The 26,052-nt window shown below is 43.7% G+C and overlaps 1 protein-coding gene across 1 annotated transcript; it reads right to left on the bottom strand.

Annotated features, from left to right (window-relative positions):
* Nucleotides 1-1,123: 1,123 nt before the first annotated feature.
* On the bottom strand, nt 1,124-9,762 carry SLC30A1 (solute carrier family 30 member 1). The gene is made up of 2 exons (XM_032989423.2): nt 8,944-9,762; nt 1,124-5,497 (listed from the first exon to the last, which is right to left on the bottom strand). Exons 1-2 carry the CDS (start codon nt 9,572-9,574, stop codon nt 4,587-4,589), a joined length of 1,542 nt encoding a protein of 513 aa, XP_032845314.2. The 5' UTR covers nt 9,575-9,762; the 3' UTR covers nt 1,124-4,586.
* Nucleotides 9,763-26,052: the final 16,290 nt, after the last annotated feature.

Below are 26,052 nucleotides of genomic sequence, written 5' to 3'. Positions count from 1 at the left end.
ATTGTCAAGACTGGCTTTAGCTCAGGCAAATGGAGCATCTACCTCTCTCTGTCCAGCAGAGAATGAAACAACTGAAGTTACTACAGAGCAGAACAACTTAAATGCATACCTAGAAAGGGCGTAACTGATGCTGTGCTATGAAACTAAAATAGTATGAGCACATTTATATGCTTTTAAATATAGGTAGCAGTATTTCCCATTCCCTCCATGTGGAACTCAGAACATCTAGCTACAGAATTCACCCCCTCTATCCCCCCGGTCTCTCCATAGCTAAAGAGATTAGAAAGTGCAGTCAAAGCAGGGGAAGTAGGGGAAGGAGAATGGCAAGAATCTTTATCCCTCCTCCCCAAACTCCACTAGGCAGCGTTTAATAAATTCGGATGGCACGAATTCAGAAGCAAACAGCAATGTCAGTTTAGCTAAACTTGTTAACAAGTCGTAGGACATTCAGTGGGCTTTTTTCTCTCTTTTTGGAAAATGGGGAAAAGGAATAAATCCTGGAATTATAACAAACTGGTAGTATTTCGGCAGCAAATTTAGCAACTCCTGATTTTAATACATCCATAAAATCTAGGTACTTTCAGTCACTCTTCAAAAGCCAGGCTGTACTGGTGGAAGCTCTGGACTCACTCCCACACATAATTCATTGCATGCAAGTAACTACTCGTGGGCCTGATGAAACTATTCATGAATACAGAAATTTACAAGACTGAGGCCTTGCCATGGCTTCTTGGGAGTCACAAGTTGGGGCTAGTTTTGTCTTCTACATACCTATGTGTATGTCCATACTGAATACCATGATGCAGCAATAACAGATATTACTGAAAGCCTAGAGTGGACATTGAAAGCAGTCGAGCTAAAATTCCGAGGGATTCCACGGAAGTAATTTACTCTGCTAAAAAGTAAAGCTTCATGGTACTGTGGCTAGCCCACTGAGTGTCTGAATTAGTTCTGCACTGCACCTCAGGTGCAGATATCGCCTAAGAAGTGATTCTAAAATAGCATGTTTCTGGATGAGACATGTACTATGTGTAAAATATTTCACCCAATGACGTTTGGTACACATTTAATCAGAACCATAAACAATCTAGACACTGAAATACAAACTTAGTTTTCCTTAAAATCAGTGTTCCATATTTTTTTATTTTAAAAATTCAGGAATGTGATACACAATACAATTAGCTCCCCACCATTGCAGTGTTCACTTACATGAGATTCACTAGTTTCATGCTTTGTGGAAAAACAAAAAAAATAGACTGTGCAGTGTTTTTGAATGCTCCCAGTATTCTGAAACTGTGATCTTCAGAACAAACCAAGTCTGTGTCACCACATAAAAAACATCAAGCTATATCATGAGCAGGCTACAGTCAGGTCTCATACAGCCAGCACACACAGAGAAATTGTGTTCCTGCTGCTGTACAGCCACCACCTTGACCTGACTATATGTTTCCAGAGAGTTTACCATTCAGGGCGAAAGAGACTGAAGGGCCCTGTTAACACCAGCTGGTGCTGCACATGCAACATGGCACATGACAGAGAGGCCACGCAACTCCCCCTCCAGCCCTCATCATCATCATCGTCACATCTGCATCCTGTCCTGATAATAAAAATAATGTGGGGGAGAGATTTTTGTCTTTTAAGCTAGCCATTGCCTGCAATGGACACAGAAATAGAAAAATATGACTTCTGGCACACAAAAAAAAGATTAAATAATTACAATGGAATTAGTGACTGCAACTCCACCTACTCAGATGCACTTACTGAGACTGTTAACCAATGGTGGCAACTGTCAAGACTTACTAGTTGCTCTCTTCTTATAAGAGCAACAGGAGAGAAGTCAGTCAGGCTTCTCAGTGCTACTACAGTTTGTCTTGGGTTTGTTTTTTTTAAATAAACTAAAGAGCAGTAATTCTATGGCACATTAGTGATATACAGCAGGACCTCAATAATTCAGCCTTATGACTGAGACCAATTTTAAACTAGTGAGCAAAATAAGTACTGAAAGTTTACCATTAAAAGCAAGGATACATATTTCCAAAAAAAAAAAAAAAAAGTACTTTGTTCATTCCAAAATTTACTTGGTTAATACTTTGTAGTATACTAGCAGTGACAGCATATTCTGCAAATGTAGTCTCATACAAGATCTCATTTAACAGTCAACTCTAGATCATATACAGGTAACAGAAGAAAGAGTTAAGATAATTCAGACAAAACAAAAACATACATAAATACTATATTAACATATTTAAGTTAGTTTATGAGACTATACAACAAGCATAAACACAGAAACAGGCAAGTGATGCTGAACAGACCCATCCACACATCGCAGCTTCCTGTGGATGCATCTGAGCAGCCAAGAGACAAAATAACTGTGTGGTGCTGCACCCAAGCTAACGAACCCCGTGAGAGGGGGCTCACATGAAACGGGGCTGAGCTCCTCTACTTTTCCAATGCTTTGGCACACAGCATTTGGCCAAGGCACTGGCATGCAATACAGAGCTAGGCTGGCCCTGTGGACTGCACAGTTAATGTACAACACTGGTAACCCACCCATGGACAATCGAGAGTTGACTGCAGTGCTCTGCTGAGAAGTTGGGCAAGACCACTGACACGACCTGGGCCAGTCCAGGTCCAACAAGCAGCAGACTACTTTGAACTACTTAGGAGCAATTATCATACGAGACACATATTAGAAATGCCAACTAGCGAGGTGTTCTGTATCCGGAGGCAAAGCTACATTCCCTTCACTAACAAAACATTCTTTTAAAAAAAAAATCTACATTTAAATACTGTTAAAAACCTGAAAACCACAGCATCAAAGAATTTCATAAGGCCAAAACTATCCTCAGTTCCCTCTGTTGTGCCTAGGTATTGCAACACATTTGTAGAAGTAAATACCATGTAATTTCGTATCTTACACTCCTCCCAGTGCTTTCCAGTAACAGATCTCAGAGCTCTTCACACAAAAGTTAAGCCTCACAACACCCCTGTGAGGTAGGTATTATCCCCATTTTAAGACAGGGAAACTGAGGCAGAGTGTTTATCGTGTCCAGAGTCACAGAGCAAACAACAGAAGATCAGAGTTGTTTTCCAGTTGTGAGCATAGGAGCAGTCAATTAAATCACAAGATGTTATTGCCTATACAGAACTTGAGGGCAGATCAAATGGGTCAGGGTTTTAGATTAGATTTCTTGCATGTTTTATCTCCAAATCTCATCTAGTCTCTGCCAAATTCACAGAGTTCATAGACCAGTTTCTCCTTTGTTAAGGTGTAAATTGGCAGCATACTGTAACAGCTTCTTTAGAGCCAGTTGTCAATTAACTCAGTTAACATTTTAAACCATAGATTTGGATACTTACTAAGTGAAATTATGTGATACATAAACATCTCAAAGTGTGAAATACAGTGAATGAAATCCTACTCCCTGCCCCACTTCTTCAGAAGTCAGCAGAAGGCTCCAGAGGACACGGTGGGGACCAGGACTGCAGTCACTGCAAGTGCTTACAGACACACTCAACTACAAGCAAAATGCACCACTGAATTACTTGTTACAGAGGCTACTGTCGATGCTTAAAAGCATGAATTATACTGTCAGTGTCCGGCAGACTTTCCCCTACAGAGCACTTATTGACATAACTAATTCTTTTTTTTTTTTTTTTTTTCAGTTTACTACCCGAGAATCAGTTAAAAATGAAGTTCCAGCTCTTCATTTATAGCACTGTGAGTCAAGGATTCTTTAAACTTCAAAGACTTTTATGACCACAAGACACAACTTGGAAATAAGGAAAACCACCAGAAAATCCATAAAACATGAAAGTATGCATTACTTTATCGGTCAGTCTCACGTCTTGATCACAGAGCAGTATACAGTAGCTTGAACTTTCATTCTGATAGAAAAAAAAAAAACCTTTCACATCTGATATTTTCACAAGCAGTTGATTTTAATTACCTTGCTACCTTACCAGAAAAAGTGGGGACAGTTTCTAACAATCACATGATGTTCTCTTTAAGATATGCTATACGATAAATTCATTAGAAAAGCCTTCACATTTATTATATAAGTTTAAGAAAAGTATGTGAAACTGCAAAGTGGTTTCCAGTTTTAAGCAGTTATATCTTTAAAAATGTTCTATGAGCTTTGGTTTCCTTAGGGCTTCTAAATAAACAATATATTAAAATATCTACAAATCAAATATTAAAGGAAAGAGTAGGTCCAAAAAAATCTGTAACACAAATTGAGTTCCTACATGCTTATCCCTCAAATACCTGTTCACTGGAAAAAATATTTGCATTTGAAGCACAGCAAAAAGTGTCTCTGCTGAAATGTTGAAACGGATTTTCTGAAGTTGTTACAGCATTGGGGCACTTTCTGTCTGTCTCAGTACAAAGTCAGCACAAACACATTGTATCATGACAGTGATGTTATATTCTTTAAAACAAGCATCCTAGATTTAGCAATATGACAAGAACAAGGACTTCAGCAATTACACTACTTGGCAAAATTGCATCTCAAAAGTCTGTCTCTTCCTCTTGCAATACAGCTGTTGTCAAAGTCACCAAAACTTAGGTAGCACCATTCAGGGAGTTACAAAGATGATTCAAACTGCTCATTTTGATCCATGTTTGCCTCTAGCTTAACTGAAGGGATGCTCTCCGACTTAGTCCTCCTAGTTTTCGGAAATTCAATGACAACTTCTGAACAAGAAATACTAAGGGATGAAGACTTTTCTGTCTTCTTTGCAGTACTATCTTCTCCTGTTCCGCAACACTGCTTCAACGCACACTGAGTCCTGCAAGGGAACTCACATTTCCCTCGCCCTGATTCAGAGCCAACGCTGGCAAACTCAGGCTGAATGGTAGTTGCATGAATCCCTTCGTCATGAAAGATCTCCTTTATGCGCTTTGCCACCATCATGTATGTGGAAGGGTCAGGGCACTTTATGTGAGCAGTGCCAATGATCCTACTGCCTGCCAGCTGCCAAATGTGTAATTCATGGACTGCTTCAACTCCTTCAAGGGTACGTAATTTTGAGTTCAAAGAATGAACATCTATTTGTTTAGGAACAGTCTGCAGAAGTATAAGGGCTGACTCCCTAAGTAACGGGTAAGTTGTGTAAAGAAGTATACAAACCATCATCAAACAAAGGACAGGATCTAAATACAGCAACCAGCATGGACCAGCCACCGTAATGCTCTCTTGCTCAGACTCGTTTGCTCTGCCAAGTGTTTGTGTTAAAGTAGAATTTTCCATGCAGTGATTATTGACACATGGATTAAAGCAGGGCCCATCTTTGGGGCATGGATTCCACAACCCGTAAAAGAGCAAGGCATTCACTACCACAATTACGGAACCTAAGGCATCTCCAAAAACATGCAGAAAAACTCCACGCATGTTAAGCTGTGCACTAGAGTCTTCTTCAACCTCCTCTACATCCAGAGGATAATGACCAGCGTTCCCATTCACCTGTAGGTCAGTCATGTCGTCTTTCATATCACCTGACAAGAAAACAGTCAAAGGATTAGGCATATCAATACTACATATCACTATAATTCTATATAAAACAATTACCAACATTAAGCTTGCCACATTGAGTACAAAACTGAAAAGCAAGCAACTCTACCCATAACACTTAGCAACGTTTTTTCTGGCTGAGAAATATTCAGTAGTCCCAGTAAGTGATCTAAATAGTCTAGAGGGCAATTGTTTCTACATGGAGCTTAACGATGTACAGTGGCAAAGTAAGAAGATGACCGCATTTTAATTTATTCTACTGAAAAACTATTTGCAAGTTTTCCAGCTGTTTAACCATTTGACTACTCACTGTTCATTTCTTAAACAAAACGCAGAATTATGGAGCATATATTAAAAAGCTGGTTAAGTAGCTAAATAACTTACATTTGTTCCCTCCTGAAAAGCCAGAAGGCTAGTCACATTGCTAAAAATCTCTCTTAAACCATAGGATTGCATTGCTATTTTGTACTAAATTTTGAGGCCAGAAGCTCAAAGGCTGCAAGGATACTGCTTTACAGTAACTTCTTCTCAGGTTCAAGGAAAAGGAAGTTTCTTCTGAGATGGCGCATGGAGCCAACAGAACTGCAAGATACAGTAAGCTAAGCTTTTAGGTCTAAATTCCAGAATTTATCAGCAGCACTGAGTACAGGACAGTGTATCTGTTAACAATGAAGCTCCCAGAGGCTATGAACTAGTGTTATTTATATTTCAGAATACATGAAAAACATATTTTTAGTACTTTTTTTTAAAGTGACACACAGCTGTTGATGCCCCAAAGCCTTATGTCATGGACCATGCAAATGCACAAATTAACATTTTAGTGCCCTCTTTTGTCAAAGCTGTCTGCAATATTACCACTCCATCACTCCTAACTGGCTATATAGGAATAAGTGCCCACATCATTACAAAGAAGAGAGTTTTTTTGAAAGAAAACCATCCTCTGATGTTCAAATTTGCAAGTATTTTAAATAATTAACCTTCTACTTTTCTTCAAAAGTTCTTCTTTGGATGGGAAACTTCCAGTGTTAAAGAAATATAACGGGCACTGGCCACTGGCCTGGCAACCTGAAACAAGGAGCCCTTACTGCTTCTATGGTTATTCGGTTCAGAGCTTTGCAAACATTAACATGTTAGCATGACCTGCAACTTCTGCCACTCTGTTCTCATGACTGCGATTCTGTAATCATAAAGTGTCTACAAGTTCTTTTCCCTCTGAAGAAGGGGCAGGCTTCTACAAAGGTGGCTGTGCGGGTCAGTTCTAAGCTCCAGGCTCATGGCCTCGTGCATCACACTTGTGTCCTAGAGCTTCAGCTACATTTTCCATACAACTTCTAGGAGTTATAGAATACAGGACCTGTAACTTTCCAGAAAAATCAATAAATTAGAGGAAAATATCTCAGGTTACAGAATGCAGACCTCAGGATCCACGATGAGAGAAAGGAAAGAGGAACTTTTCTGACACTGCTGCGTACCAAGTACTTGGAGAAAAAAGATTTGGAAAGTCAGTAGACCTATCTATAAGGGTAACAGGAAACATGGTTCCAGAAAGCTCTTGAGATTTTTTTAATGGCCAAAGGTTAAAACGTGTCCATTTGAAATATACTCATTTAAATCTAACTATAAACTGATCACTTCACAAAAGCTATATGCACAAAGACACCTGTGCAGGACTAGCCCCTATGGCTATCACTAGCTTTCCACTTCCACCTTAGGAAATCAGGGTTTACCTCTCTGGAATTTTCAGTGAAGGCATAGTACCACTCTCAGTCATTTCCCTAGTCTTCACCTACACACCTTACAGCTTCTCACAAGTCTCCAAGCACCTTTACCTGTAACATTTCCATGGGTAAACTATGAATTATTCCATCCATTACATAATCATGACAGGGCACAGAAGGAAAAACAAACTTATTTCAAAGTCTCACTGTGACCAAAATTATGCCCTATTACCACCTAAATACCCACAACAAATTATTTGTTATAACGAGACATCCCTGAGAAACTCCAGACAAGTTAGCTCAAAACAGTGTAGGTTTTAATCCATGCTATAAATTAATCTTTTAGTCTAGAACTAGTCCAAAACTTGCCTAAAAGAGCAACTTTTCACCCTGTTTAACCATGTAAGAACAATTCACAAGCCAAGATATCTATCAGATCAAGGGTTAAGGGAATTTTGTTTGAAATTAATTATTAGGATACCTGCTGGAACTAAACCAACATTAAGAGCTTATTATGTGGTCAAGAAAATAGTGTACTCTATTGAGGGGAACTTTCCCATCCCCTTGCAAAACCTGTCTTTTCAAAACCAACATGGAATCAAAACACTGAAGAGAGAAACTGCTAAGTTTCTCAGATGTGTACTGGAACCCCTACCCACAGAGAAAGCGAAACTGTCACACAGTTCACTCTGCTCAATTAAAGCTCAATTTAAGCTAAAACAGTGGTCTCCCGATGTCACCCTTAAAATAAAGGAGACACGGGTTCTGAAGACTGGACCCCCTTCCTCTGGATAACAGGGGTGCCATATGATTCAAGTAGGGAAACAGCAATTATGCACCTTTCACTCTGCTAGCAGGCAGTACTTGGCTTCAACCAAGTGACTTCAAAATACGCTATCCAGGCTTCTGCATCCATCAAAAAAATAACCCAAGAAATTCCCTCCCACAATATAGGCTGATTTGATCACAACTGGGAAGATTTTAAATTTATCTCTATGTGCAAGCGAGTGGGAAGGTGCATGCTTTAGAAAGCTAAAGAAAACTAATTCAAAGAAACCACGCATGTACTCTGACACCAATGAGCTCCACATTCAGTGCCTCCTGCATGACTTCCACAGTTCTGACTGGTAATTTCCAATACTTCTTCCTATTAATATGGATGTCACGAATAAGTACAACATTACCGCAGTGGAATATATTTCGGTATTTTATAATCAGATTGAGATTAGCTTCTCAGGGTAGCTAATAATCGACCCAACGGAGAGATACGGCTGTCAGGTCCAAGGTGTTGAGCTGCACTCTGTTTGATGTGCAGCCAGTTCAGAAGGCATTAGGGCAATGTCTTGTGACAGCTTGTGTCGCTAGGCAAAAGCCACTTGTCATGTGCCTTCTCCACCAGCACCAACTTTTTCCAAGGCAAACTGCTTTACCCCAAGACTTGTTCACACTCTGACCTATCTGCACGACAAGCCCACAACCTAGGGCATCCCTTCTAGCATCTGAAGGAAACCCGTGAGGTAGAGGTGCAAGAGCTCTGTGCCCGAGAGCACCGCTAAGGTTTCTTGCCTCTTCCCCGGGAGGAAGGACGGGTGGTCGCCACGACGCCTGCGGCAGATGGGACCAGCATGCCCGCCGCCCTCGGCAAGGGAAGGAACCTCTCCCGCTTTCCCGGCTCTTACACCGGGACGGGACAGAGGCACTGCAGGGCTTACCCAGCTTCTCCTGGCTGACTCCGTTGGAGCTGCTGCAGTTCTCCACCAAGGTGCTGGTCTCCTCCCGGTGCAGCGCAGCCTCCCCGTCCCCAGGCGGCTGCTCGGGCTTGGCGCCACTGCGGGCGTGCTGCCTGCCGCTGTGCGAGTGCCCGTGGCCGTGGGAATGGCCGTGGCCCCCGACACCGTGGTGGTTGAAGAGGCAGAGCCCCAGCAGGTTAATGATGAGTCCCGCCACTCCCACGCCGATGACCACCAGCGGCTGCTGGATCTCATGGGGCTCCGTGAAGCGCTCGATGGCCTCCAGCAGGATGGTGAAGCAGAGGGCGGTGAGGAAGACGGCGTTGACTAGGGCGCCCATCACCTCGGCCCGCACCCACCCGAAGGTGTTCTTCTTGGTGGCGCGGGTGCGCTGTGCGAAGCGCACGGCCACCAGCGCCACGACCAGGGCCATGACATCGGAGAGCATGTGGAAGGAGTCCGAGAGCATGGCCAGCGACGACGTGACCCGGCTCACCACCACCTCCACCACGAAGAAGAGGAAGGTGAGCGCCAGCATGCACAGCAGCCGCGCCCGCCGGTTCTGCCACCACCGCGGCCCGCCCGGCCCCTTCACCGCCATCCCCCCGCACATCGCGCCGGGGGCAGCGGTCGCCGGCCCGGCCCGGCGTGAAGAGAGCGGCCGGCGATCGGCGCAACGAGCGGCCCGCGGGCGCGGCGGAGCCCCAAAGACGAGCGCGGCCGCTTCCCCGCCGCCGCCGCCGGCCCGGCCACCTCCGCTCCCTCCGCAGGCGCTGGGCGAGCAAACTTTGCACCCGAGCCCCCTCACTCTTTCCACACGGAACCCGAGCCGGCACGGCCACGCCCCCCCGCCCGCGCCCCATTGGCCGCCGCCCCCCCACACCCGGAGGGGCCCGCCCGCCCCCGCCCTCCGCCTCGCTCGCCATTGGCCCCCGCGCCCTCGCGACAGGAGGCCCCGCCCCCCCGTCCCCGCCCCCCGGCCGCCGCCGCCCCGCCCCGACGAGCCGTGCCGGAGGAGGGGGGTGGGCCCGCGCGTGACGTCCCGGGAGCTCTGGCGTCTTCGATTGGCTGAGACCGTCGGCTTCCCCACCCCCCCTTCCCCCTCCCATCACCCGCCGCCTCGCAAGCCCCGCCCCGCGCCGAGCGGGACTCGTGCAAAAGGTGCGCTTCACACGGCCCCGGCCCGGCGCGCGCGGCGGCGGTTGGGGGGGCGGAGCTCCCCCTGCAGGCTGGGGCGGGAGAAGGGCTCGCGCCGCTGCGGGGTGTCGCGCGGGGGGGTTTTGTGACATCACGCCTTCGGGCGGCAGGCCTCCGCGGGGGCCGTTAGGGTCAACACCGGCCGCCTCCCCAGGGGCCCGGGGCGGGTTAACGGCCGGCCCCGCGCAAGCCGGGTGTCGGGGAGCCCGCCCCTGTCCGTGCGGACCCCCTGACTGGTACTGCGGCCCCTCTCCTGCCTGCTGGGTTACGAGCGCGGGAAGGTCCCGAGGCAGAAGAAACGGCCTTGCCCAGGCGCGGCCCCCCCGCTCCCGCCTGCTCGCCGAGGCGGGGGAGGAAGGAGCCAGCGACCAGCCCGTAAACTGCGTGAGCTCGGCACCCGACCCCCGCTGTCAAACCAATGGGCTCATTCTCCACACCCGCCAGAGTACGTCCCGGCAGCTATTTTGCACTGCCTTTCTGATGCCCCGTCCTGTCTGGGGTTTGGCCTGCGTGCAGGGGAATTTCTGTTTTAATTTTTCTCCTGTTTGTGTCACTGAGGGCAGTAGGATGAATGATGAGCAGTCATTCCTGGGTAAAAAGTTGGGAGAGAAGAAAGTAATTCTGTTTTGAAGTTTTGAAAAGCTGTAATACCACAAAAATCTATAAATGCTAAAAAAATCAGTCACTAGATACAATTGGTTCTACAAAACTTCTTGTACTTACGAAAGAACAAATATTTTGAGACATCTAGAAAAAGCAGGAAAAAAACATCACCAAAATTTCAAAAAGGCAGAGTTGACCTCTTTGTCTGCTGTGTTCCAGGGAGGCAATAAATATGGCAGCAAGAGGGAGAGTGTCCAAGAACATTCCATGAGTGGAAAATGGAGAGAGAGGAAACAAATAACCATAGCTATTTGCAGCTATAGAGGTGTCGCTGTGTGTGGGAATATATAGAGGCAGTAAGAAAACGGTTGCCCTGAGAAGATCTAGCAAGAATGCAAAAGCCCATTGCTATACTTGGAGATTCCAAAGGGATCATGATTCAGGGTCTGTACAAAGGTTCCTGACAGCTGGAGTTGGACAGCTAGTCTCATCTCATTAGTAAAATGACTGAGGGTGTTCACCCTTCCACAAGAAAAGAGCTATTGGCAAGCATGACTGAGACCAGTGGTTCGGGAGAGGCTCCCCCAAAGCTCCGTGGAGGTGCAGTGGGCTCATGTCTGCCCACCACCGCATTGCTCTGCTCTGCGCATGCCGTCCCGTCATCTTCGCTTACGTGGCGGTGCCACACTCATTACGTCACAGACACGGCTTGGTCACCGCGGGTGCTGCTGGACTGACCTGTGACCCTGAACCCTGTGAGATTGTTCGTATGTCAAAATCTAGGTCTGCTATGTTTTTACTTTAGCGGTAGGAACCCCTGTGGAATGCTTTAATAACCATCGTAAAGAGCACTGTAAGAGAGTCAGTAATTAGATTGCTGTAACATTCTCCTCATCTACTTGGCTTCCCATATGCCATAATATCACTTAATAAGATGTTGTAAATAATCAAGAAGCTGACCGGCAATTTTACTGAAATGGAACATGCCCATGTCCTCTCCTCCTTACCCCCATGCAAGGCCATTAGTTAATAAGGAAGAATTACCCAAATTCAGGATATATGGGTCAAAGAAACTTGCACAACTCAAATCTTTTTTAATTCCTGCAGGTGAGGCGAGTTATCATTTTACAGGGTTAATCCAATGGACTTTAGCTCAGGAGGAAGGGAGGACAGGGAGTTTAATGTCTCTCATTGGATGGACTTCAGGAATTACTGAAACTGAGTGTTAGTTGGTTGCCCCCATGATGTCACAGTTTTCTTGATTAAAAGTACTCAGTCCCCACCTGAGTGAAACAAACAGGATTTTAATACTAGTACCACCCGTATGAATAAAATTTAATTGACATCGAACATAAACTGTGTCAGAGGCTTTGGCTTACAGGAGAGGAGCTGCGGCTTTTTTGGCTTCTTTCTTGGTGTGTAAACAATGTCTAGATCAATTTGTGATCCTTTTAACATTTCTTCACCGTGAGACCTCCTAATCTGCTCAAGGGTACCATACAACTGGTCAATTTGCTGCTGTCTTCCCCTTACAGGATGGCATGTTCTTGATCCTGCCCTTGTTCGGGGATAGCTTTTTATCCTACTGTACTGGGCTGAACACTAAATTCCTCTTGGGGCAAGAAGCCAGGAGACAGAGACCATGGGCTTCAAGAGAGTGGGAGGCCATGCATTCTTCCCAGGCAGGAAGTAATGATGGTTCCTCAGGCCTTCTGCTGCTGCCAGATGAATAGGGCTGGGCATATAGTTTTGTCCTATGGGACCCAACAGCCATCATTGTCTTCACTGGCTGCAAATACAAGGACTTTGGTGAATAATCCCCTGTGGCAGCCCAATCCTGCATCTGGACATGTCAGGCATGGACCAACAGCTGGACCGCATGAGCGTTCATGTTGCTATCACTTCCCCAGACTCTTTCTCATAAACCAGTGTGGTCTACACTGCTGTTCCCAGGCTTTTCTATTGTATCAGTGTATAGCAGCATCCAAGAGGAACAGGGATAGTTCCTAAATTTAGGGCTGTCCATTTGGCAACATTATGAATTTTAAGATTAATGGGAAAGTGACTGATAAAGTGACCTACTGAAGCCATAAATGGTGTGTTACAGGAGAATATTTTGTTCCTGCTTATGCTTTTGAGGATAATACTGTGCCCTCAAAGTAGGGAGGACTCCAGGTTTTTTGTTGAATTTTTTTTTTTTTTTTAGGCTTCCGGGCATTGTTGGTGACTCACCCAATTCTTTCTTAGCTCAGCTTCCGGTCCACACATGTGGAAGGACTTGTCTCCAAATCTGTTTACTTACCGTAAATGCTCTGTGTTCTGAGGGGAGAAGTGACTCTGAATCTCCAGCATGTACCTTCATACCACCCCAGAACTGGGTGACAAGATAGGGAAAGGGTAAACAGAAAGCTGCTGCTTGTCACCTCTTATGAGGTAAAATGTTTTGCACTGTGTCCTGCTGAGCTCTCTTAAATCAGCTGAGAGCTGTGGGAAGAATAGAACTTTGGTTGGGAGATTCACTATTACTCAGCATGTAAATGAAGTCAGTGCTTTTTCCTTTGAGTTTCTGCACAAGTTTGCAAGTGGAGAGATCTCCGCCATGGAGGGCTCTTCATCACTCTGAGCCTTTCCACTTGGAAAAGGTGAAACCCTGACTATAAACCGCTAAGGCAGTCACACATTACAGAGCACACTGCCTCCTTTTAACACCTAACTTGTTCCCTTTCTGTGCAGTCATCAGACCTGTCTGCTTCTAATAAAGGCTTGAGGGACTCTGGCAAACATGACTCCATCTGTCTGTTCCACTTCAAGGCTGTCAGTGTTCATTTTAGGCTGAGTTTCTTGCAGGCAATGTCTCTCTCTGGTAGCTGTCCTTACAAGGTTTCTTCAAATTAGATCCAGTCAGCCACACCAAAGCCAACAGAAGCATTCACTGTCCAGTTACCTACATAAACAAGTTTGTTCCTTGTAATGAGAAACAATACAAATGAAGAGTGGGTATTAGTGTTCATATAGCTCTACTTCAAATTCACTCTTATATCCTGATTTAAGAAACCAGCTTTATTGAGGAAGGGACTTAAACATGTGTTTGCAGTTAATTAAAAGGCCTTCTTTGAACAGAAGCGAGTTAAGCATGTGCTTACATGCTTTTGTTTGTGACCTGTGAAGAAAGACTATAGCTGTAATTGGCATTAAGGTAGGAAATGAAGAATGTCTTGCTCTATAAAGAGATTTCTTCTTCTACCTGGTTACCATGTCTGTGAAATCTGGGCTCTTTGGAAGTTAGTGGCAGAACTCCAGACTAGTTGAGGGTGTCAGTATATCATCCACTATACTTCTTCTGGACCTTGCAAAGCAGATTAAAGAAAACACTTCTTTCCCTTCCAGAATATTTTCTCCCTAGTAAAGAAACAACTTTTAAAAATATGCCTTTCTTATGTCTAGTTTTGATCCTTCCTTTCTAGGTTAGTTATTTTGCTTTCTTACTGTCAAGCCATTCATTTGATCCAGTGGCATTAGGCAGCCTACAACTGCTTCATGACTTCTGGCACAATTAACTGCACAGCCAATCTATAACTGTTTTTAATAAACAGGCAATTTTTTTTCGGTGGACTTAAGAGCATTTCCTGGCAGCTTTGGTTACCACATTGTCTGCTTATGGTACAACTAGTATTTTCGTAAAATTCACAAGTAGGCAGGCAAAATAGTTTCTCTAATCAGCTGTGAAGTTAATACTGATAAGGTATTAGTTAGAGCTAATACCTTATTCAGCCAGTGCTCAGGTGGATCCTACTAGAAAAATCACCACCATATTAATCATTAACGGAAAAAAAGTCAGAAAAAATTGTGGTGTTATTCACTGTTGCACACAGTGCAGCGTTCTGCTGAAAAGATAGTAACGGTGATTCAACAGGGATGGGAAAATTCTGTAAATATGGAATTCATGGAATGAAAAAATGTCTTTGCAGCTGATTGGTTGGTAACATTTTTCATTATTACTGAAATAAATTATCACTCATGCGGAATTTTTAATAAATCATATTGTTAAGCTCTGCCTTTTATTATCCTTAGTAAGCACATGAGATCGCTAGCTGATCTAAGGCAATTCTCTTGGGCCTGTAGCGATGAGTGTCAATGAGTCGATGGGTATTTGCTGAGGACAGACACTGAGAGAGACCTATGCTAATCGCTGTGGTGCCTGCTTCACCTACCTACAACATCAGGCCCTGTCAGAGAACATACAGTATTTTCTGATGTCAAAGTTGGTTATTTGGGTGCAGGGATTTCTACTGTCATTATAGGATGCTGGATTTCATTGGTGTAGGATTTCTGAAGGTCTCTTGCTGGAAGAAGGTCACTCAGGTCCTTTGAGATAAGTCCTTAGAAGTCCCTACAAGAACAGCTAATACTACAGAGAAGTCATTAACATGGATGTTCTGGCATTTGAAAAGTCAGTTCAAAACTAGTTCAACAAGTGCAGCTTTGAATCGTGTGAGGCCGCAGAACACCTCTGTGTCAACACTGCCAAAGAAGAAATGCCCTATGGTGGCACATTTTGCCCTGAGAAATGGGGCCATGCCGGTACACCTCTGTGTCTCCTGGGAGCTCAGTGACATCAAGGGCACATGGTGCAAAGATCTGATTTCAGTCCCAGGGACTGAACGAGGCAATGTAAGAACTTAGTACAAGAACAGTATTGGCTCAAAAGAGGAAAATCCCCAGGCAAATTGGAATGAAAGCCGTCACACTGGCTGCGTGTATAGAGAGCTTACTGGGTAGTTTCTGGAACAGCCATGAGCACAGGATACGGTACCTCCTATCATTTCTGCTCTGCAAGACAGGCCCGCCTACAGCGTGGCAAACAGCCTCGTGGCACAGGAGTAGTAGGGCATGCTCGGGCACGGGGGCACTTGTGCAACGCACCTTCACAGGCTCCTGCTCTGACCCAGCACCAACAGGTCTGATCTGGAGGGCAGCCTCAGGCTCATCCTCAGCAGGCAACCCAGGTGCAGCCAGCTCAGCTATCCATACATCTTGGCTGCTCTTGCTGCCACAACACACATCAGGCAAGAACTGCATCCGTCTGTCTTGATGGCACAAAGTATTTTTATGTAAAGTCCTTCAAGTGGCTGAGCTCTAGCATGCTCATCATTGTACCATTTATATATTAGATATTAATTGTAGCAGCTTGAGATGGGTCCATTTCCATTTATTACACAAATGGATATATCTGTGTAAAAATGGTATAAAACCACTGTTTATTTTGTTGCAGTGTTTTTGTTAGATCCTGTTTAGGTCTGTAAGTGCTGTTAGTAGCTGTTCATCAGCCATTAGCCAAGCTCATGACAAAGATTACCCTCTCTAAACTGCAGATATTTAGAAAGAAGCCATTCTAGCAAATGATGTCATGTATTCAATGTCATTTACTAAGAGCAGGTTTGCACCCACCATAAACATTTTCTGCAGAAAATCCTCTGAATTTTGAGACCTGTTTGAAAAGTATCTTTGGCCAGAGCAGAAGTAGCATTTAAGAGCATTAACATTGCCTCTCCCCAGCGCTGATGCTCTGATTTGGATTGTGCTGTGATCCTGATGCTGAGACCTGATGGACAGGTCTCCTTTCACCAGGCACCAAATGTGGCCATCAGATAAGGGTGGAGACAGGAAGATCTGTGCTATGTCTCATCATCTTTTCTCTTTTCAAGGATCAATTGTATTTAATGTTTGCCAAATCATATCCCAAGACAGTAAGCATAAACATAATAACTTTATGTTCTGTAACTAATTTATTCATTTTGAGAACTGCCTTCCATGGAGGCCGTTCTGTGGTCAACTTAGGCTGGTCCAACTAAATGCTAGTGCCAAAAAGGGCAGTCACGTTTCCCCTTCAGAAATTACATTCCTGCCCCCAGCCAGGCCTCAGATCCAGCAGTTGGGGCATGTGATGCATCCATAAGGGCCATAAGGGGCATCAGCTCCGTCTGCCAGTGCAACCAAAACCAAATTATTTTTCTTCAGCATTAGTTTTCAGCCAGTTCAGCAAGTTAATCCTATTTACCTAGGACTGTAGGATTGCTAGAGCTGACACATAGGACCGTGTGATTGGGGCAGGGAAAATTGTGTGACCATATACTGGCAACAGCCCATAGCTTCTGTTGCTGATCGTGAAACCACAGTCTCAGCTGCACAATAAGGGAGGGATTCATGCCTTGGGAATTGGTAGCTGACAAACAAACATCTTCAGATCACGAGTCTCCCTTTAGAATCAGTGGAGATCTAATCAGGTTTGTCAGTGGAGCCTGCAAAGTGGTTTATCTCCTCCTACAGTAGTATGCACTTGATTAGATGAATCCCATCCTTAAGAGTGCCCATTTCTGTTATTGACCATAAAGAAAGCCTGGTGTGAATAGCTCAGAGATTAGGTCATCGGCTAATGAGGCGACTCCTGCCCCCAAGTGTTAGTTCTGCCCATTATAAGACAAGGGCTTTTCTTATTCATACATTAAATCATGAGTTAAGTGAGTTCTTTAATGCCACAAACTGAATAATGTCAGAAGGAAGAGTAGAATCCAGTGGCCTATCTTGCTAATATTAATGCTTATACCAGTATACTAGAAATGGGATGTTCAAAGCTGTGTCTCCAAGCTAAAATTCACAGGCATAGAGGAGGTGTTTTGATTTAATCAGTCCTGGGAAGCCAACAGTTCCATCAGAAGCAAACAAGTGGTGGCTGCTCTTGGAAAGCAGGTCATTTATGTAGGTGATGGAAGAGCCTCACTTCAGGCATGAGTTTTGAAAAACTTTCATCTAAATCTTTTACAGGCTAATTCTATACAGTTCATTATGAGTGGCTGTTCACATAGCAAAATAGTGACTGTGAACATTGCTTCTTGGAAGTTTTATTTGTGTTGACCTGCTTTATATCTACCCAGATGTTTCTGTCTTGATGTTTGGGAAAACAAAAGTTCACATCAGCATGGGTGGATTAAATGATGTGCTACGGTAACTGCAGAGCCAGTGGAGGGAACCAATTTCTACCACTGCTAAAATGACAAAGCACGTATTAAATACAGCAGTTACCGTGGCTGTCCCAGGAAGGACTCGTCCGTCAAGTTTCCAAGTAATCTGTTTGTGAAATATGTGCTCCATCTCCCTTATTGACTAACAATGTCTATTATCTGGTTAGTTAGCAGTGGGGATAAAGGTCTTTTTCCTGCCCTATGTCAAGCTCTTGTGCAAAAAGCTGCAGTTAACCTTAGGATTGTGAACAGTGCCAACTAAAGTTCTAGGAATATGCTTATTCAGTTTTTTATTAGCCACATATAATAGACATACTTTGTGCCTTTGCTAATTAGATAAACCAGAGCCTATCTGTTTATTGGAAATTTCCCTATAGGAAGATACTGTCCTTCTAAAAAGGGAATATGGAAATAAGCAAAAGATGTGCTTATCTGATGAGCAGCATCACAGCACACCAGTGTTGTTAATGCAACAATATGTGCATTTTGTATCACTGTAGTAATATAAAATCACTATAAGCACTACCGATATACATACAAGTAGACACTAAGTGTTAAAAATCAATGAACCAGTAGATCTTTTTCAAACTGGTCTTCAGAGCTTCTATGCTAGTTAATAATGATAGCCAACACCTTTATGTCTAATCCTAAATGGGAAAAATATGTCTTGTATGATATTGCAGATTCTTGCAGACCTGACTGCAGCCTATAAGCACACAGAAAGGCAGCTGATAGCGTTTGTGTGTTCATATTTCCCTGAGGAGTCTTAACAGACTGGGCTGACACAGTCCTCCGTGGGAGGCAACTGTACAGTGGATTGCCCTCCAGGACGTTCTGTGTGGGTGAACAAGGAATCAGCCCCTCCTGAAATATTCGGTATGGCGACATGCAGGCAACACGTAGGCTGGGATGTGTTACGGGAGGGAGAGGAGGAGCCGCTTGATCTCTGTCATTATCATTCACCGTGGTCATATGCGGTGTTTTCCTGGCATTGACTCTGGGCTGACCTAGCAGTCGGAGCAGCTGGGACAGTCTGGCAGTGCTACAAGGCCCGGCTCTTCCCACCAGGGCATGTAGCAGGACTGAGTCTTCTCTTGATTGAGGTGATTCATCCTAGCCCAACATACCATATTGTCCTCCTGACCTCCTTAGTTTTTCCCCTCACCACCTGTAACTGTGTCACACAGTCTGTTTGTGCTGGTTGGGATGATAACACAGGTCCCTGCACATGGACAGCCCTCTCTGGCAGCCAAAACCCAACAGTCTGCATGTCACCTAATCCAGCCACAGGGAAAAAAGTGTGTGTTGATGCCCTTTCACATTCAGACTATGAAAAGCCTCCTTGGGGTTGCCCAAAAGGCAGGGCCAGGGGCAGCAAAGGGGTCTGCAGGCAGTGCTGAGCCCTGGGCCCCATCCAGGTGCTCAGCCTTCAATGCTGCCTGCCTGGAGCAGAGTGCAACCGGTTACAGAGCTTGGAACTTGGTGCCCTATCCTCTGACATGCCCCAGCGTAACCCCAAACTTGGAGGCAACTCAGTTTCTGTATTATCTGTTCCACGCAGCAAGGGAACCCTGCAGGGATCCATCCTTCTGGGCCACCAGGATAGCACGCGTGCTCAGGGACCCTCTCGCCCGCAGCAAACTGACAGGAGCAGCAGCACCGCAACCAGCTCCTCATACACACTCCTGTACAGATGTTTATCTGGGAGAGATGGAGTCTTTAGAGGGGAATGAGTGCCTCCAGCTTTTCTTTTCAAGACTGCCTGCAGAGCCTTTGGGTGTGCCTGAGTGACATGATCTGCAAAGTCTGCACGAAGCCTGATGAAGCCACCGAGGTGGCAAAGCAGCTAATAATTAAACCTGCTTTTTCGGTTTTACTGCTGGAGAAATGCTTCTGTAGCAAAGCACTAAGAAGAATACAATGCTTCTTTACATCAAAAGAATATCCAGATACCCAAGGTAAATACTGTCCTGCATTTAGCATGCTAATTCCTGTGCTGCTATCTACTTCCCCTGACAGTTTCGGTGAGATCAGGGGGTTCTTCAGCCCTCTTAACAATTCTCAGGGTTGTTCCTTTTAAAGTGAAAAGGGGAAATACTTGTATTTCCAAGACGGTCTCAGTTTGGGAAATTTCGAATGACCACAACTGTAGCATAAAACGTGCACAGGCATCTGTTTGCACACAATCTTGGCAATTACAAATGCAGTCATATTCCCTCTAACTGAGTGATTGTCAGAGGTATCACTTTAGTGCACACATGTGCACACACAGAGAATAGATGCATTTTAGGAGGAAGGTTAAGAGCAAGGATTCCTGCTTTCCTAAATCCTGGGAAGACACTGTTGGCTGCCTGGTGCTGGAGACTAGTACAGTGGTCAAACAGTGTAATATCCTGGACTTTATTTGTTCCAGTAAAAAAAACCCCAAACAACTGTGTGACCAAAAAATACAAAGGAAATGGAGCAGACAAGCAAGATGGAGAAAAGACAGCAAGAGGGGAAAAAAAATGAAAATAATAGAGTTAGCTATTTTTACTAAATCCAAAGTTCTTGCTTCCTTCTGCCAGCCTCACTTGATTGTTGGACAATGAGGGCTGTTTCTACGGGTTTCTCTTAGGCTAAAACGACTTATTAATTAGATGCATTATTTGTAATAGACATAAGGGTATCACTTTGTAAAAACATTCTTCTTCAGGAATAAAACACTTGCTCAGTTTAAAGTCTGTCCTCAAGTGTTTTTGCTGGATGGGTGTTATGTGGCTTTATTGCACTGAATCATCCCCAAGGAGAGTAGAAATGAGGGATGGTGGGGAAAGAGGTTTGGAAACAAATAAACACTCTAAATCAAAAAGGCAGGACTTGGTATGCAACCCAGGCCACAATAGCATCAATAGCTCCCACAGGGCCAGGATTCCTCCTGCATTTACAATTGAAGGACAAAGACTAATAATCTTACCCTAGCTTTGCATACTTCAGCAACTTTCCTCAGTTGTTTGAAAACCTCTGACATATGGCAGATGTCTCCCACTATCATCCTTCTGATGTCACCCAGGCCTGAAACATAAAAGACTTGTTAGTGGGGGACATGCTCAGCATTTATCTAGAGCTTTTAGTAAGACAGTTCTTCTTGCGATATATTTTGTCCAAAAGGACAGGTTTCTTTAGGAATCCCCTGTCCTTCACAGATGCTTTAAGGGAGGTGGAAGAAAAATTTGTTCATAATCTCAAGGACAGGTTCTCAAGTTATTGCTCAAAGGTTGATCATTAGGAGCTATAGCATTGATACAACTTTAAACCCTGACTCAGAGATTCTCACATCAGTCCTGCCTAAACTGTGTAGTGGCTTCTTGAAATCCAGTCAGCACTGATAGAAAAGTTTCAGGTCATGGGGAAGCCATCTCATTCCCCATTATCTTAGCCCTGCAGTCTGGCTATCCCCCCACTGTCAGTGTCTTCTGGCAAGATGTTCTAGTTTTGGCTGGGATAGAGTTAATTCTTCTTCTCAGTGTCTAGAATAGTGCTGTGTTTTGGATTCAGTATGGGATTTGGTATGAGAAGAATGCTAATAATACATTGATGTTTTCAGTTGTTGCTAAGAGATCAAGGACTCTCCAACTCCTGTGTCCTGCCCCTGTGCAGGTGACACAAGAAGCTGGGAGGGAGCATGGCTAGATCACCGGACTGAAATCAGCAAATTAAATATTCCATATAATGGAACATCGTACTCAGTATATAAAGGAGGGGTGGTCAGCAAAGAGGGGGTTCTCTCTCACTTCTGGGATTGCAAATGCAGGATCTTGGTATTTTGGGATTGCCAGACAGGAACAGGCTGGGTATCAGCTGGCAGGTGGTGAGCAATCTCATTGTGCATTACCCATTTGTACTCTCTATTATTGTTATTTTATTCTATTTCAATTATTAAACTGTTTTTATCTCAACCTATGAGTAGCCCTTTACCCGTCCATTTCTCTCCTCCAGCCCCTAGACTGGGGAGAGTGAGCGAGTGGCTGCATGGTGTTTGGCTGCCAGCTGAGTTTAAACCATGATACAAGAGCAGCCACAATCACTCAGATCCAGATACTGGGAATATTTCAGCAGTAGATAAATGAAACATTAATGAGGAGCAATATGAGAGAAAATCCAGAAGTAATATGCTGCAAAGATAACCCTAAAACAACAGCTGAAGGGATCCATGGACTTTTTATTATTGTATTTGGCCCAAATTTTGCATAAGTTTCCCCATAACTCACAAAGGAAGAAGTGATGGTGAAATGGGTCCTAAATAAGAATCCTCATTTATAACACATACCTTGCAAAAGCAATTACATGGAAATAATTTGCTTCAAACAATGCTGAATTATGGTTAATGTTTCTACCAGCCCAGACAAATGACAATGAAATCCCAAGTAGCTGTAAACAAACTACTGTTGTTTAAACAGTCACTCTCACTCCTGTGCCAAAGGAGGATTAGCTCAGACAAAATAAAAAAAGGGAAAAAGGTATCAAGTATTATCACTTGATACCTCCTCAGTAATCTATATAAAATTACCTGAAATTGTCCTTCCTCTTTTTTGAAGAAGTAACCAGTTCCTAAAACAAATAAGCAAGAGGGACACTAATCTGAGCAATCTCCATGAGAAAGCAGAGCACAGAGTGCATAGAGACAGGCTCACCCTCTCAACTGAGAGTCAACTTCCTCTCCTGTGAAGGGAGGAAGTCAGGCTACTGGGCTGTCAATCAGAAGGCTGATATTAAATTAATTAATACAATTAGAAGGGTAGATGCTGCCATGGAGAGATTTCAAGTTTACCTAGTGGTCTGCATTGGTGTGTTATGAAGGACGCAATAGTTGTGCAAAGACAATGTGTCAGTGTGAGTGTGTTTCTACTAGCTGCATGCTTAAAACAAACCAAAAACCTCACTGCCAGGTAATGCAAGTCCTGAGTTTCCTTAGAATAACTCCCAGGTTGAGAAATGTCTAATATTCTTTTCATGTACTTTTATTTATTATTTACCAAGGGCAGGAAGGGACCTCACCGGTAATCAGGGGTCTTAAATCTGTTACATGCGGGTAGGGATATGTGGTATGGAGACTGGGTACGTGCCCTGTTTCAGCCTCAGCAGTGCTGAGAAACAGGGCAGGATGATTTACAGCATAAGGAGTTCTCCTGGCATTAAAGAAGTGAGCAGCTACTCTTCTTCCAAGCTGAGTCACCAGGGAGAATGAGCCTGTAAATGGGGGAAGAGGCTAATTGTTTTGTGTTTGGATGCTAAAAAGAAGTGTAGAAGATAATTCTGTGTTTGGGTATGCTGAAAGCTGTGCTTAGCATTCCAAGGATTTTATTTTATTCAGTTCTGTTCTTGTTGATGCTTCTGGTTTTCTGTAAAAGAACAATTGGTGATTTTACTGTAGGATCACTGAAAAATACTCGTTTACAGCCTGGTACTGTGAGATACTGGATTAGGACTAAAGCTGACAGTGTCTTTGGTAGTACATGCTTGTATGATAATAACAATAACAAATCCATGCAAAATATACACAGTTTTTCTCCAACTTTGTACCAATGCCAGTTGGTTGCATACAGTATATCTTTACATGTCAACTAGTAACTCCAAAGTTATGAAGAGTTAAATAGCATTATTCAGCATGTACAGATCTGAAAGTATTTCACTGTGGGATAGTAATTTCTCAATCCACTTTATAAAGGTGATTTTTTTTTTTTTTGAGAAAGTTGGCTGTTCACCCAAGCTGAAGGAGAAACATCTTAGTAAAGGGTGCAGGGGCAGGACCTAGAGCAAGCATTTAGAAACATTCCTGACAGGGAGTTTTGCATGCAACTGAGGCAATGCAGATATGGCAGGCCACTAGCAAACACTGCAAATCATTGTAACAATGCTGAGCTTAGTATTGACCTCTGTAGCAAGTGCTATTTCACTTCCAGAAAATGGCTTTGAAGATGAAATCTAAACTGTAAAAAAATAGGATTAAAAAAGGAAGTGACCATTAGAACATCTGGTCAATTTGAGCCAGGCTCTATGATTTTATATAAGAACTTACTGCAAAGGCAGATTTGAAAACAAAACTCACGGCTACTGCCTGGCACAAACCCAAGGCTGAGTTCCCTGGCTGGGCTTTGCCATTCAGCTGAGCTCATTCCCTGGAGCACAAGCAAAGGACCATGCTTCCAAGGCTGTGATTAACTCACTGCTTCTTGCCAACACTTAACTGTCTGGTTTGCACCCACAGCCATGCCAGCAGCAAGTGTAAATTAGCAGCAGTTACAAGATGCGTCTGCCATGGGTTTTTTTTTAGCCAGAACATGAGACAGCAAAATGAACATGGAAGGAGGTTAAAAACATGCACAAGTGAAGGCTGTGGTTGATCATACACAAATTCCATTTTAAGTCTCTGATACACAGTTTCTAGGACTCTGCCCAGAGAAATTCCCTGAACGTAGACAATGTGGGATCTAGATTTCAGTCCCTTACTTAAGATCAGTAACTAGAAAATACAGTTTCATGCCCTTTCCTCTTTTGATAACACATGGAGCTCCACTGAATGTGGCTTTGCATGGAGGTGAGGTCCCCCTGTAGCCTTCAGTTACGTCTTGAGACCAGAAGCACTGAGACAGGAATTTAGCTTTGAAAAATAGTGGGAAATTTAGAGCAGGGAATTTTACTCATTACATCTTACATAGAGATTTAGTGACGCATTCTTGGTTGCTCACTTATATTCATCACATTGCTAAAGTTGACTGAATTAAGATTGGTGAAAAATGATTTTACGTCTGATTAGAGTGAGGCCCCAGCCTGCCCTAAAGGCAGACGGATCCCTTGGAGTGGACATCATACAGCAGCACTTCTCTGATCACACTTGTCTCTCTAGAAACTGGCACAATGGTGAGGTTTTCCCAGACTTCAATTCACCTGGGGAGAAATATTTACAGTGTGCCCTAAAGGTAAGTCTGTAATAATTCTCATAAAAATATATTATTTTTCCAATCAACTGAATACTTCCTTGATGATATCATTTTCTTTAATGCTAATGCTTCCTCCTGCTTTTAGTTGCAACCACAAAGTACTTATAATCCAGTACAAGCTAATTATGTGGATCATTGCCATAGCAGGTATTTGCTTCACCTCCCAGGAAATCATTATCTGTCATGATCTGCCATTTGCCCTGATGGCTTTGTTTATGTTATCATCCAGGTCTCAGAAAGTCCATATTATCTTTCCCTAGTGGCATCTAAAGATTGATTAGTAGTAGTCAGAAAAGTCTTTACATGGCAAATAGCACTCAAGTTGGTCAGTGACTTTAACACTTGTATTTGTCAGGAAGGATTTTCTAAACTTCCCAGATGACCTAAATAGACATCTAGCTCTGGGTCATTGGAGTGTTCCCCGATGGTCTAGGAAGAGCTGAGAGGCCAGGTAGATAATATTGCTTCTGTTTGCAATTGGATAATAAAATGTGTTATGAGCAGAAGAAAACTGTGCTCACTGTTTCCTAATACAACATAAAACTCCAGAGAGGTCTGTGTGATACCCAAGCTTGCCAGAGGGGTATCGATTGAAATTCTTGTCAAGTAAAGTCCGATTTGGTAGAAGCTAAGATTGAGAGCTCTACCTAAAGTTGCTTGTCTTCACTTCTGTTGAGGAAGATGGGTCATTTGTTCCTGCTGTGCCTTTGGCAATGCTCTTCCTCCCCAAATAGCAAACAAATGTAAGTATTTGCAAATGTCTAGAATGTAGACATAATGCATTGTAAATGCAAGGTAAGTAGACATAATGCATTGAGACCAATAATATATTCACAGTAGAGAACAATGCAGTAGTAACTGGGCCCATAAATTGCCTCTGTTTGAACCAGGTAGACCAGCAACAAGCATCATCCATTAGTCAAAAATTAAACTACTCAAAAATGAAAATTAGTCAAAAGTTTTCATAAATATGTTATGTTTCCTTGCCCAGAAAGAGTCTACACACTGAAAAATAAGACTATTAGGAGCTAGCTAATTCTGTGTGTCCCTGTAGCCTTTCTTCTCCCTATATATCATAAAACTCTGGCATGAATCCAATTTTTAGAATACAAAGGATTTTTTTCCCAACAAAGCTTCATCCTTTCATGGCAGCTGAGCCTCAAAAGTGCACTTTGCCTTCAAAATAATATGTCAGATAAAGGCGCTGTTGCCTCTAGTATAGTAACTTCTCAGCATTGCTGATCTGGCTGAAAGCAAGATTAAATGGAAAAGCAGTATAACAACATGTGGCA

This window comes from Tyto alba, unplaced genomic scaffold (assembly GCF_018691265.1).
Source record: "Tyto alba isolate M040663 unplaced genomic scaffold, T.alba_DEE_v4.0 Super-Scaffold_16, whole genome shotgun sequence".
NCBI lineage: Eukaryota > Metazoa > Chordata > Aves > Strigiformes > Tytonidae > Tyto > Tyto alba.
Note: the sequence above shows the minus strand (reverse complement) of the source record. Positions and strands in the feature narration are given on the sequence as shown.